This window comes from Solanum dulcamara, chromosome 1 (genome assembly GCF_947179165.1).
Source record: "Solanum dulcamara chromosome 1, daSolDulc1.2, whole genome shotgun sequence".
Classification (NCBI taxonomy): Eukaryota; Viridiplantae; Streptophyta; class Magnoliopsida; order Solanales; family Solanaceae; genus Solanum; species Solanum dulcamara.
In genome coordinates, this window is record NC_077237.1 from 85,840,625 (window position 1) to 85,854,442 (window position 13,818).

At 33.7% G+C, this 13,818-nt stretch overlaps 3 protein-coding genes across 3 annotated transcripts; 1 reads left to right on the top strand and 2 right to left on the bottom strand.

Moving 5' to 3' along the window:
* Positions 1-709: 709 nt before the first annotated feature.
* LOC129895258 (uncharacterized acetyltransferase At3g50280-like) lies at positions 710-3,317 on the bottom strand. The gene is made up of 2 exons (XM_055970944.1): positions 3,307-3,317; positions 710-1,229 (listed from the first exon to the last, which is right to left on the bottom strand). Exons 1-2 carry the CDS (start codon positions 3,315-3,317, stop codon positions 710-712), a joined length of 531 nt encoding a protein of 176 aa, XP_055826919.1.
* Positions 3,318-9,259: 5,942 nt separating this feature from the next.
* On the top strand, positions 9,260-11,641 carry LOC129882319 (phytochrome-interacting ankyrin-repeat protein 1-like). Its single transcript, XM_055956568.1, has 3 exons — positions 9,260-10,223; positions 10,835-11,006; positions 11,100-11,641. Exons 1-3 carry the CDS (start codon positions 10,098-10,100, stop codon positions 11,312-11,314), a joined length of 513 nt encoding a protein of 170 aa, XP_055812543.1. The 5' UTR covers positions 9,260-10,097; the 3' UTR covers positions 11,315-11,641.
* LOC129882328 (guanine nucleotide-binding protein subunit gamma 2-like) lies at positions 11,611-13,117 on the bottom strand. Its single transcript, XM_055956579.1, has 4 exons — positions 12,710-13,117; positions 12,563-12,615; positions 12,076-12,120; positions 11,611-11,908 (listed from the first exon to the last, which is right to left on the bottom strand). The coding sequence occupies exons 1-4, from the start codon at positions 12,881-12,883 to the stop codon at positions 11,827-11,829; spliced, it is 354 nt and encodes a 117-aa protein (XP_055812554.1). The 5' UTR covers positions 12,884-13,117; the 3' UTR covers positions 11,611-11,826.
* Between the last annotated feature and the right edge of the window lie 701 nt (positions 13,118-13,818).

Sequence of the window (13,818 nt, forward strand, 5' to 3'; positions counted from 1 at the left end):
GATTGCTGCCAATCCAGTGTATCATGAAAGAACAAAGCATATAGAAATAGACTGTCACTTCATTAGAGAGAAGCTGCAACAAGGTCTACTTGAAGTACACTATCTTCCAACTCAAGAGCAACCAACAGATATACTAACAAAAGGGTTGTCTAAAGCTCAGCATGAATATCTTCTTTCCAAACTAGGGGTGTTGAACATTTTTACCCCACCTAGCTTGAAGGGGAGTGTTAGAGGTTAAGCAAGCTAGGGACTGTTTGGTCATTTGGCCAAGGTCTGTTAAAATGCTAATTAGGCAGTTAGTTAGTTGAGTTGGTTATAACTAATTGGTGGATTGTTGTTTTGAGTGTTGATTGAGTGTATAAGTATATGGATATATACACTCATAATACATAGAGTGTGTGAAAAATACACAATATCAGAAAATGTAAGAAAGATATTTTCATCTTTTCCTCTTCTTCTCTCTCTCTTCTCTCTCTTCTCGCTTCTGCTTCTTCTTCAATCTTCTGTGTGTGCTTTCATGTTTCCTCTGATTTGTACTTCCACAAGAAGGTTCTAAGCTCACTGAAGCTCAGAACCAATTTGTTCAGATATATATTGTACAGTCCAAAGCATAAGTTATATTTTCATTATTATTACTCCAGCGTTTCATTTTAATTGTGCGCATTGAATATCTAGGTAAAGTTGAATGAGTTTTCCGTCATATTCTTCTCTAAACAATAACAAATTTCATGAATTCTTCATCATTCTCCATTGCTAACAACGTCGAAGGCATAAGACATACTTCAATATCTACGCTTCCTTCTTCAACCCCAGGAAATAATTTAACTTTCCCATCTCCTTTATTTTCCATTCCACTTCTCACCGCCACGGGTTTTCCCCAACCAAAATCACAACTATAAATGCTAAACCTTGGAGAACTACTAATCGTTAATCTATTAGCCACGAAAACTGAATTTAACTTAACTATAACGGGTTTTTCAACCCACCCTTTGTATAAATCAATCACTTCTTCGTAGTTTTGTGAAGCAACAATTTTGTTGATTTGTAATGCTGCAAATCCAAGTCCATTTTCTAGCAATTCCTTTGCTTTTGTCTGAATTGGCTTGAAAATAACTGCATTTCCCCAGTATTCTTTGGGTAGAGGTGGATTTAGCCTTGTTCTTGTTCCAATGACAATGTTGAGTGTGACTTCTTCGTTGGCATCGACACATTTACAACGCGTTACGGACCTATTGGAAAAATATTAGAGATGGAATCACTAATTAATGGAATTGATGAAATAGATCACTATTACAAAAAGGAGATAGAAGGAAGAGGGAAATTATGGTTATAGAGCTCCACGTCCTCTTAGCCACATGATTCTAAAGATTAAATATCAAATCTGATACTAAAGATTAAGTAGAAGAAAAAACTAAAACTAGAATTATTTGCTTCTCCCATTGTATCAAGAAGTAAGTTCAGAACATAAGAATGAACAACTTGTCTATTATAAGTTATTAATTTATGAAGCTATTTCGGATATCTCGACAAAAGGAGACAGAATGGGTTTGGAAAAAAAAAAAGAGAATATTTGGCATTATAATTAAGAAAAATATTTGTTAACTTGGAAATATATTTTTAAACCTAATATTTGCTGCTCCAATAAGATTTGGTAAGGATTAGGTATAGAAATTGATTTCAAAAATACATAATATCAGTGTTGATGTCATTCTTTATGTTTTCTCCTCTCAAGATCCTCCTTCTCTAGTCATATTTATAAAACATTTATAGATTAATACATATGAAAGATTGGTAAAATTCTAAATTCCTATTTTATGACCTCTAAATATAAAAAAAGTGGTATGGATTCTATAAAAATTATAAATATCATTCGCTAAGTAATTATGAATGGTCCTACAAAATTAGGAGTAGAAAAGTTTTGGACAGTAATATTTACAATATATTCATAGGCTAATTAACACATGAAAAATTGAAAAAAAAACTTATGATTCCTATTTCGTGATCCCTAAATGCTAAAACAGGTGGCGTGAATCCTATAGAAACTGTGAATATCATTCACTAGGTAATTATGGATGTACCTACAAAATTTGGAAATAAATAGTCCCGAATAGTCATATTTACAAAATATTCACAGGCTAATTAATACACCCGAAACACTAAAAAATTGAATTCATGTTTCATGACCCTTAAACACTTGAAAAAGTGACGTGGACTCTATAGAAGTTATGAATGTCATTCACTAAGTAATTACAGATGGTCAGACAAAATACGGGGTAAAAAAATTTCGAACGGTCATATTTACAAGATATTCATAGGCTAATACATACAAAAAACATAGAAAAATACTAAATTCTTACTTTGTAACCCCTAAATGCTTAAAAAAATGGTATGGATCATATATAAGCTATCAATACTATTCACTAGGTAATTGCCAATGATCCTACAATGTATGGGGTCAAAAAGTTTTGAACAATCATATTTACAATATATTTATAAACTAATACACACAAAAAATTAAGAAAAATCTTGAATTCATGTTTTGTGACCGCGAAACGCTAAAAAAGTGGCGTGGATCCTATAGAAGCTATGAATATCATTAAATAAGTAATTGCAGATGATCCTAAAAAATATGGTACGAAAATGTTTTGGACGGATATATTCACAAAATATTCATAAGCTAAAACAAACGAAAAACTAAGAAAATCGCCTAACTCATGTTGAATTGCCCTTAAATGCTAAAAAGATGTCATGGATCATGTCGATGCTACACGTATTGTTCTCCCAAGTCGTTACGCAAGGTCATGTAAATGATTTGTAAAAAAATTGAACGTAAGACATATCACCAAAAAATTTATGGACTAACACACACGAAAAACTAAGAAAAATCTTCTAATTCTTATTGAATGGCCCCTAAATGCAAAGAAAATATCGTTGGTCACGCCGAGACTACAGATACTGTTCTCCCAGGTCGTTACGGAAGGTCCTATATGGGTTCTGCTTAAAAAAAACTGAAAACCATATCACCAAAAAATTCATAGGTTATACACACTAAAAACTAAAAAAAAAATATCTAATTCCCATTGAGTAGGCCCTAAATGCTAAGAAAATGTCTTGGATTATGCCGAAGCTACACATCATAAAGGTTTCGAAAAAATAATTGACTGAAAGTCAGTTCACCAAAATATTCATGGGCTAACACACACAAAAAATGAGAAAATTATCTAATTTCGCTTGTGCGGCCCCTAGATGCTATGAATATATCGTGGATCGTGACGAGGCTACACATACTGATCCCCGGGTACTTACAGATCCCCCATAAAGGTTTAAAAAAAATTCATCGAAATCTAGTTCACCAAAAGATTCAAGGGATAACACATACGAAAAATGCGAAAATCGCCTACTTCCTCTTGTGTGGCCCCAAATTGCTATTAATGTATCGTGGATCATGCTGATGTTACACGTACTGATCCCTCGGTTACTTACGGAGGGTCCCATAAAAGTTTCAAAAAAAAATTAATCGAAAGTCAGTTCACCAAAATATTCATGGACTAATACACATGAAAAATGAGAAAATCACCTAATTCTACTTGTGCATTCCCTAAATGCTATGAATGTGTCGTGGGTCATGTCGAGGCTACAAGTACTGATCCTCCGGGTACTTACGGAGAGTCCCATAAAAGTTTTAGAAAAAAATTGACCAAAAGTCATTTCAACAAAATATTCATGGGCTAATATATAGAAAATTGAGAAAATCGCCTAATTCCGCTTATTTAGCCCCTAAATGCTATGAATGTGCAGTGGATCTTACCGAGGCTACACGTACTGATTCCACGAATACTTACGGATGGTCCCATAGAGGTTTCAAAAAAAATTGTCCAAAAGCCAATTCACCAAAATATTCATTGGGTAACACACACAAAAAATGAAAAAAAATTCTAATTCTGCAGCCCTTAAATGCTATGAATGTGTCGTGGATCGTGCCGAAGTTGCACGTACATATCCCCCGATTACATACGGAGGGTCCCATAAATGTTTCAGAATAAAATTGGCTGAAAACCAGTTCACAAAAATATTCATAGGCTAGCACACATGAAAAATGAAAAAATTATCTAATTCTGTTTGTGCGGCCCATAAATGTTATGAATATGTCGTGGATTGTGTCGAGCTAAAAATATTGATCCCCGAGGTACTAACAATGGGTACCATAAAGGTTTCGAAAAAAATTGACCAAAATAAGTTTACCAAAATATTCATACGCTAACACACGATTTTTTTTTGCCTAATTCTGCTTGTGCGAATCCTAAATGCAATGAACATGCCATGGTTGGTGCCGAGGATAATCTTTCTGATCTCTCGGGTACTTAGAAGGGTCATATCAAGGTTTTGGAAAAAAACTAAACAAAAGTCAATTCACCAAAATACTAATTGGCTAACACATACGAAAAATGAGAAAATTGCTTAATTTCGCTTGTGCGTCCCTAAATTCTATGAATGTGCCATGGATCATGCCGGAGGTACACGTACTGAACCCCCGGGTACTTATGGATGATCCCGTAAAGGTTTTAAAAAAACTTGACCAAAAGTCATATCACCAAAATATTAATGGGTTAACACACAAAAAAATAATAAAATTGCCTAATTTCGTTTGTGTGGCCTCTAAATGCTATGAATACGTCGTGGATTGTGCTTAAGACTACACGTTCTTCTCTCCTGATTATTTACGGAGGGTCACATAAAGGTTTCAAAAAAATTTGACCGAAAGTCATATCACCAAAATATTCAAAGGCTAACACACATGAAAAATGAGAAAATCGCATATTTTTGCTTGTGCAGCCCCTAAATATTATAAATACGTCGTGGATTGTACTGAGGCTAGACTTACTTATCCCCCGGGTATTTACGAAGCGTACTATAATTATTTCATAAAAAAATTGACCAAAAGTCATATCTCTAAAATATTAATGTGCTAACACACATGAAAAATGAGAAAATCATCTAATTCTTCTTGTACGGCACCTAAATGCTATGAATATATCGTGAAACGTGCCGAGGCTACACATACTTCTCCCTCAGGTACTTATGAAGGGTCCAATAAAGGTTTCAAAAAAAATTAATCGAAATTCATATCACCAAAATATTATGGGCTAACACACACAAAAAATGAGAAAATCTTCTAATTCTATTTGTGTGGCCCCTAAATGTTATGAATAGGTCGTGGATCATGTAGAGACTATACTTACTGCTCCCCTTTTTACTTACGGAGGGTCTCATAAAATTTTAAAAAAAATTGACCGAAAATCATATCATTAAAGTATTCATAGGCTATCAAACATGAAAAATTAGAAAATCGTCTAATTCCACTTTTGGGATTCCTAAATGCTAGGTATAAACCATGCATCTTGCCGAGGCTACATGTATTGTTCTTATGGGTGCATACGGAGGGTCAGATAAAGGTTTTGAAAAAAAATTGACTGAAAGCTATATCACCAAAATATTCATAGGTCATATACGAAAAATGTAAAAATCGCTTAATTATGCTTGTACAACTCTTAAATGTTATGAATACGTCATAGATTGTGCCGAGCTACACGTACTGCTCTTTTTGGCACTTATGAAGGGTCCCATAAAATATTTATATGCTAACACATACACAAAATGAGAAAATTGCCTTATTCCGCTTATGCGACCCTAAATGCTATGAATACGTTGTGAATTGTGTTGAGACTACACACACTGCTCTCTAGGGTACTTACAAAGGGTCACATAAAAGTTTTGGATTTTTTTTTACCGAAAGTCATATCACCAAAATATTCATGAGCTAACACACACGAAAAAAATGAGAAAATCCCCTAATTCTGCTTTTGCGGCCCTAAATGCTATGAACAGGATGTGGATCGTGCCGAGATTGCACCTACTACTCCCCCTAGTACTTACAGTGATTCCATAAAATTTTCAAAAAAAAATTGACCGACAGCCATATCACAAAAATATTCACGGGCTAATACACATGAAAAGTGAGAAAATTGCCTAATTCTGCTTGTGCAGTCCCTAAATGTTATGGATGCGCCATAGATCGTGTTGATACTACACGTACTGCTCCCCCGATTACTTACAGAGGGTCCCATAAAGGTTTTGAAAAAAAATTGACTGAAAGTCATATCACCAAAATATTTATAGGCTAACACACGCGAAAAATGAGAAAAATTGTCTAATTTCATTTGTGCGTCTCCTAAATGCTATGAATATGCCATGGATTGTGTCAAGGCTACACTTACTGCTCCCCTGAGTACTTCGGAGGGTCCAAAAAAGATTTCGAAAATTTTTTGACCGAAAGTCATATCACTAAAATATTTATAGGCTAACACACGAAAAATGAAAAAATCGTCTAGTTCCTCTTGTGCGGCTCTTAAAACAATGAATTAGTCGTGGATCATGCTGAGGCTACATGTACTGCTCTCCCGGGTACTTCGAAGGGTCCCATAAAGGTTTTAAAAAAAATAGATCGAAAGTCGTATCACCAAAATATTCATGGGCTAACACACACGAAAAATGAGAAAATTGCCTAATTTCGTTTATGCGGCCCCTAAATGCTATGAATACATTGTGGATCATGCCAAGGATAAATGTACTTATCTCAGGGTATTTACGGAGGGTCCCATAAAGGTTTCAAATTTTTTTTGATTGAAAGTCATATCACCAAAATATTAATGGGCGAACACACACGAAAAATAAAAAAATAGCCTAATTTCTATTGAGTGACCCGTAAATTGGATCATGCTGAGGCTACATGTACTTTTTCCTCGTCATTATGGAGGTTCTATAAAGGTTTTACAAACAAAATTGACCGAAAATAATATCACCAAAAACATTCATTGGCTAACACAAAAAAAAACTAAGAAAATCGTCTAATTACTGTTGACTGGCCCTAAATGCTAAGCAAATATCGTGGATCATGCCGAGGCTACACGTATTATTCTCTCATATCGTTACATAGGATCGTATAAATGTTTTGCAAAAAAATTGACTGAAAGTCATATCATCAAAATATTAATGGGCTAACACATATGAAAAATGAGAAAATTACGTAAATTTGCTTGCGGCCCCAAAATGCTATGAATACGTCGTGGATCTTCCCAAGGCTAAACGTACTGCTCCCCCAGATACTTACGAAGGGTCCTATAAAGGTTTTGAAATTTTTTTTGATCGAAAAGCCATATCACCAGAATATTCATGAGTTAACACACACGAAAAATGAGAAAATCGTCTAATTCTTGTTGAGTGGCCTGTAAATGCAAAGAACATATCATGTTGAGGCTACACGTACTTTTCCCTCAGGTCATTATGGAGGGTTCTATAAAGGTTTTGCAAAAAAAAATTGATTGAAAGGCATATCACCAAAAAACTTAATTGTCTAACACACACGAAAAACTAAAAAAATTGCATAATTATTGTTGAGTGGCCATAAATGATGTGGATCATGTCGAGGCTACACGTATTGTTCTCCCACATCATTACGGAGGGTCCTATAAATGTTTTGAAAGAAAATTGACCGAAAATTATATCATCAAAAAATTCATGGGCTAACACACACGAAAAACTAAGAAAATTGTCTAATTTCTATTGAGTGGACCCTAAATACTAAGAAAATATTGTGGGTCATGTCGATGCTACACGTACTATTCCCGCAGGTCATTACAAAGGGTCATATAAAGGTTTAGCAAAAAGATTAACCGAAAGTCATATCAACAAAAAATTCATGGAATAACACACACAAAAAATTGAGAAAATTAGAATTATCTAATTTCTGTTGAGTGCGTCCTAAATATTCACCAATTTTTTTACTGAAAATCATATCATCAAAAATATTCATAGGCTAATAATACACATGAAAAACTGGAAAAAAATCTTGAATTCTTATTTTGTGACGCCTAAATGCTAAAAAATGGCGTACAGACGGTCTTACAAATTTGGATTCAAAAAGCTAGCACGGATACTATAGAAGCTATGAATATCATTCACTCGGTAATTACCGATGGTCCTGCAAAATATAGGGTCAAAAAGTTTCGGACAATCATATTTACGGATATATTCTAAGCTAATACACACGAAAAATTGAGGAAAATACTGAATTCTTTTTACGTGGCCCCTAATTGCTAAAAAAAAAGTGGCTTCCTTTAGAAGCTATAAATATTATTCAGTAAGTAATTACGGATGATCCTACCAAATTTGAAGTCAAAAAATTTCGAACGATCATATCTACAATATATCATTGGCTAGCTTATATACACGAAAATCATAGAAAAATATTATTTTTTTGTTTCATGACCCCTGAACGCTAAAAAAGTGGTGTGAATCCTATAAAAGTTAGGAATATCATTGATAAAGTTTCTTGACCTTACTATTATAATGTGTAACGTTTTATTAATTTACTATTATAGTGAATATATTCAGTTAGTTTAATGTGACACTCTCTAATGTTACTAAAATTTTATGACTATACATAAAATTAAGCCAGAGTGTTTTTGTTGTTGCTCCATTCCTCTTCCCTTTAACGGCTAGGGAGGTAAGTGTGATCAATTTAAACTATACATATTTAGACGTCATCTTTCTTATGCTTTCAAATTTAGATATAATATCTTCATAATCATAAATTTGTTTAAATTAAGACAACTTAATCTTATGAATTGTGACTATCACAATAAAAGGTGCAGATTAATGATCAGTGAAGTGAGTCGAAAATTATGAAATGTCATATTTAAATTTGGGTGAAGAAAAATATACTAGGTAATTTTTTATTATTTGTTCAAACTTTAGTGGACGTAATGACTCGATACATGTGTCATTTGTTCAAACCTTAATTTGTTAAAATCTTAATGGACAAATTTACTTGATACAGTGAAAGATGTCAAAGTGAATCGTACCTATGTTATTGAATTAATTAAAGCGCACGCATGCTGATTCGTATACAATGTGATAAGAAAATCTTGAGGCTGCCATTTGGAACAAAATATAGCATTGACTTTGTTACATATTAAATCTCAGTAAGATAATGAATAAAAATACCCTTGAAGTTCATGTTTTTTTATATAAATTAGATCTAACTATTTATCAATACATGACTCGAAATTGACTAGGCTAGATATTTTAATATAATCATCAAAAAGCCTGTGACGATTTAAATATTAAATACTAGATGAGTTGTATTTTGATAAATATTTGATGCACCCATTTAATAATGCCTTACAACTTTTAGGGTTCGATTTTTTCCTCTCAAATTCCTTTTCTGCTTACAATTTGTAAACGAAACTTTCAAATACATTCCTAATTGGTTTCGGATTCATATAATTCAGCAGTGTTAGAATTTGGATGTATAAATATTTGTTTGTTTTTGGTATTTAATTTCATTATGATGATCTTTTCCCTCCTTCGTTTTGCTCCTTCTTCGCCTGTGAATCTGATTAAACTTACGAATCTTCGTGTTTTTGGTCCTGGTTTGAATCCTTTTGCTCCTTACAACTTAGCTAATCATTCCTCTCGCTAAGCCCTCCTAATATTTTGCCTATTTTGTTTTCTGGGTTCTTTTTTTTCCAATCAATTATGTAAATTGAAGTGAAGAGTTTTCGAAATTATCGCCTTTTTGGGGTGTTAGTAGCTAAGGATTTCTGGGTTGTGTTCGAAATTGGGAAATAGTAACAATCTCATTGGAAGGATTATCGGGAATTAGAGGTTTCTGGGTTCTTTTTTTTCAATCAATTATGTAAATTGAAGTAAAGGGTTTTCGAAATTATCGCCTTTTTTTTGGGTCGTAGTTGCTAGATAATTTCTGGGTTGTTTTCGAAATTGGGAAATAGTAACAATCTGATTGGAAAGATTGTTGAGAATTAGAAGAGACTTGATTTTAGTATTGAGATTCACTCTAAGTGTTCTGTTTTTAGTACTTGTTGATTGTGAGGGACTATTGGTGATGTAAAAGAGCCTTAATTTTTAGTATTGGCATTCACTTGTAGAGTTTAGTGTTAAAACTTATTGATTGTGAGGGAATATTTGTGTTTTCTGTTGCGGTTAGAGGTTAGTATTTCTGGAATTTGAAAAGAAAAATGCAAGAAGAGCGATTGAATATAAGTAGGCGATCGAGAAGAATGCAGATTATTGCAGGTGGTGATATGGATGACCGAGGTTGGACTCTGCTTCATATTGTTGCTAGGAAAGGTGACCTGAAAGAGGTACTATTTGTTTTCTTTTAAATTGCATTTTCATTATGGTCTTACAGAACGACAATTACTTAAATACGTTAGTGATGCTACATAAATGTGATTCTTGTGTTAGACGTATGGATTTATTTTTGTCTCTGTGCTATTGGACTACTGATTTAGTACATACTAATAATAGAAAATATTCGCTATTAACTTGGCAAGATGAAGAGACAAACTAAAGGATGTGTGCATTGGTTACTAGGATTAGCTGATTTTGATCGTGGACAAACATCTCATTTTTTTTTAATCTATTGTCGTGACTCGTGAGTTCGTGATAGTATTCCATTGCAGAGTGTATCTTTTCTCAATATTATTAGTTCTTTTCCAAATGTAATAGGTAATATGTTATCCCTGGATGTGTTGCAATGATCCTGGGTAGCAAAGAGTAAACATCAGTTCCATTACATTTTTGGTTTCCCGTGCTTCCTTTTTCTATTTCTTTATTTTTTTGGCTATAAGAATCTCTTGTGCATGTGCACTTATGAGAGAACCGTACCTTTTGAACCGTTTCTTCTCAGTGCAATTCCGTGCCTTGCTTTCCATTGGTTATGTAATTCCAATTGTTTTTAATTTGTCAACAGGTCAAGAGACTTCTTAATGAAGGCATGGATGCTAATGTGACTGCTGGAGGGCCTAAGTCAGTTGGTGTGACTCCACTTCATCTTGCTGCTAAGGGTGGTCACCTCCGAGTTATGGATGAATTGCTTGAGAGAGGTGCTGATATTGATGCACGAACCAAAGGTGCCTGTGGATGTAAGTACCTATATTCATGTAAAGCAGCTTCTCCCCCTATAATCGGTTTTAATTCATCCTTATCTTCTTTGTGCTCGTTTGTTTTTGTTGCAGGGACTCCACTCCATCATGCAGCTAAAGAAAGAAAGAGGAAAGCAATCAGATTCTTGATCAGAAATGGTGCATTTTTGCCGGATGACATACATGATACCAGGTTCAATCCTCCACTCCACTATTGTCCTGGTCTCGAATGGGCTTACGAGGAGAAGAGGCTGCTGCAACTAGAAAGTTCGTCATCTGGTGAGGCCTCTTACAGATCAGGAAACTGAGGTGCAGCAAGACTTGTCTCTGCATGTTTCACAAGGAAGAAACGTTGACAAGCATTGCCAGCTCCATCATATCAACTTTCATATATGGTTTCTGTCTTTGTAGATTGCGTAATTTAGTATTACTAAGTAGACTACAATGTGATGTGTGATATTCACTTGAGTAGCTATGGTGGGTAGTTAAGGAACAACAAAATGCCTGTCTGCTGTCTGGATGTCTCTGAATCTTCTTTACAAAGTAAATTTTGAGCTTTGTTAAACCTTTGTAACACATTGTTATTACTACATGGACAGTATAGTGTTACAAAACAATTTCTTACCTTTCATTAATTTCATCTTGCAATATTCAACAACAGATATATAGAATTTAAAGAGCAAATACATAGCAGTCCAGAAAACACAGAAATTAAAAATTTTAATTACAAAATAAACCAAAAGAGAGGGTATTCGAATTGTTTCACTTAATTTATGTTACAAATTGGTGAGGAATTAAACTCTGAATTCCAGCTTTCATTTCATATCCAGCGTTTGTTGCGTCTTGAATCACTGGCACCATGAAACCATCTATCCAAATGAACATTTATGGGTCCTCTAGTCCTGCAACCAATAATCATTTTACAAATTTTAGCCCCTCCCACCATCACAAGTATCAGTTAATTATGTCCGCTAATGTTAAACAATAGGAAGAAATCACCTACTCCCTCCGCCCCATATTAGAAACTCTCTAAAGCCATAATGATGATAAAAATTAAGGTAAATCTTACACTGGAAGCAGAGCATCAGGTATCAACTCAACACTTGAAACTAATCTGCAACCAAAATAAACACAACTAATATGTTAATTAGATCAATATTTTTTCCTTTTCTTTGTATTTCAAAGACTTTACTAAGTTTTGTATTTCTTTTATGACTATTTTGCTTTCATCATGTTATGTTTTATTGTTTAAATTCGCACGAATTAAAAGAGATTGTAGGTCTTTTGAGATGATACAATCAACCAACAAGAATCAACAAGAATCGTGGTGAAGTGATCAATAATTCTTCATTCTTAATCACAGATTTAGGAGCTCAAATCATGCTAGGTATAAAAACTCCTTTGTTAGGAAGCGTTTTACTAAGTCCCAACACGAATCCTGATTTAATCGAACATCAATAATCAATACAGATACCAGACATCCAGTTCTTATATAAAATTGCATATTCGTTTTTTCACACCAAAAGTCTAATAAGCTCATAATCATTTAAACTTACTCTCTGCAAACAAGGGAGGCTTTACCAAATGAATCAAGTTGATCCAATTCTTCCTAAATAACAATAAAAATATTCCCAAAATTAGGAAGGAAAATTAAAAAAAAAAATCAAAACCCAGACAGTGAAAAATAGAAGAAAAATAATTACCTGAATGATGTTGATTTCCTGATTTAGAGCAGCAATTGCAGCAGCTAGACGATGTTTCCCCATAACCACATTATTCGGAGCCTCGGTTCTCGAAACGGATCTTACCGATGAAGGAAGATCTGATTGTACTTCATTGAGTTCTTGTGAAGCTGATGGTGATGGTGATGACTCCATTAAAACCACAAATAAGAGCTATAAGAAATTGAGAGAAATGGAGATCGATTTGGACCGAGGGACTCGTCAAAAAGAGGAGTTGGGAACTGAGATGGAGGGGAATTTGGAATAAAGTAACAAAATATCAATAACAACAATAATAATATATGACGCGTGTATGCAAATTTTATTTTTATCTTATAAAAGTAAAGAGATAGCTATCTGACGAAGAACCCCGGACTCAAAATATGAAAAGAAAAAAATGATAATGAAAAGTGAAAATATTAAGATGGATGTTCGGTATACTAGGAGAGATAACTAAGAAAGGAGAAATTTGGGACAAGGTGGAAGGGACTATGTGATAAACAAGACGAAATGATTTGATCACGTGAAGAGTAGAAAAAATATAATCACGGATCAAGAAAATGCAGCCAAAAAAAGAGAAAGTGATGAGATAGATAAAATATTTCAATTTTTTGTCAAAGATTTTCATTAGTTTGAGTTTCGAAAATGGAAAAACTTTTTTAAAAAAAATAGAATGTTTTTCAAAGGCCAAAGAATGTATGAATCTAGATCGAACAGTGTGTTGGTCGATCAAGAAATCGTATGGATGCACAAATACCCCAAAGTATGAAAGGTTGACTATGGTGGGTATAAAGAGTGAAAAAGAGTCGAAAATATATTTGAAAGGGTGATTAGATAGGACATGATATAAAAAAGATATAAAGTTCAAGGAGTACGATGAAAAATTAATACGTAATTGAGTGTTGTCTAATTTCCTTATCAATATTATTATTATTATGTTTATCCCATCTTATTCTTTGATTTTTGTATTACATATTATCTCCGTGACTTTAGTTATTATATTATTTGTTGGTACAATTCTCTTCTCCATTATTTTCAGTAAGACCTCTTCATTATTTGTTTTACATACTTAATTTTTAATATATTTTGGA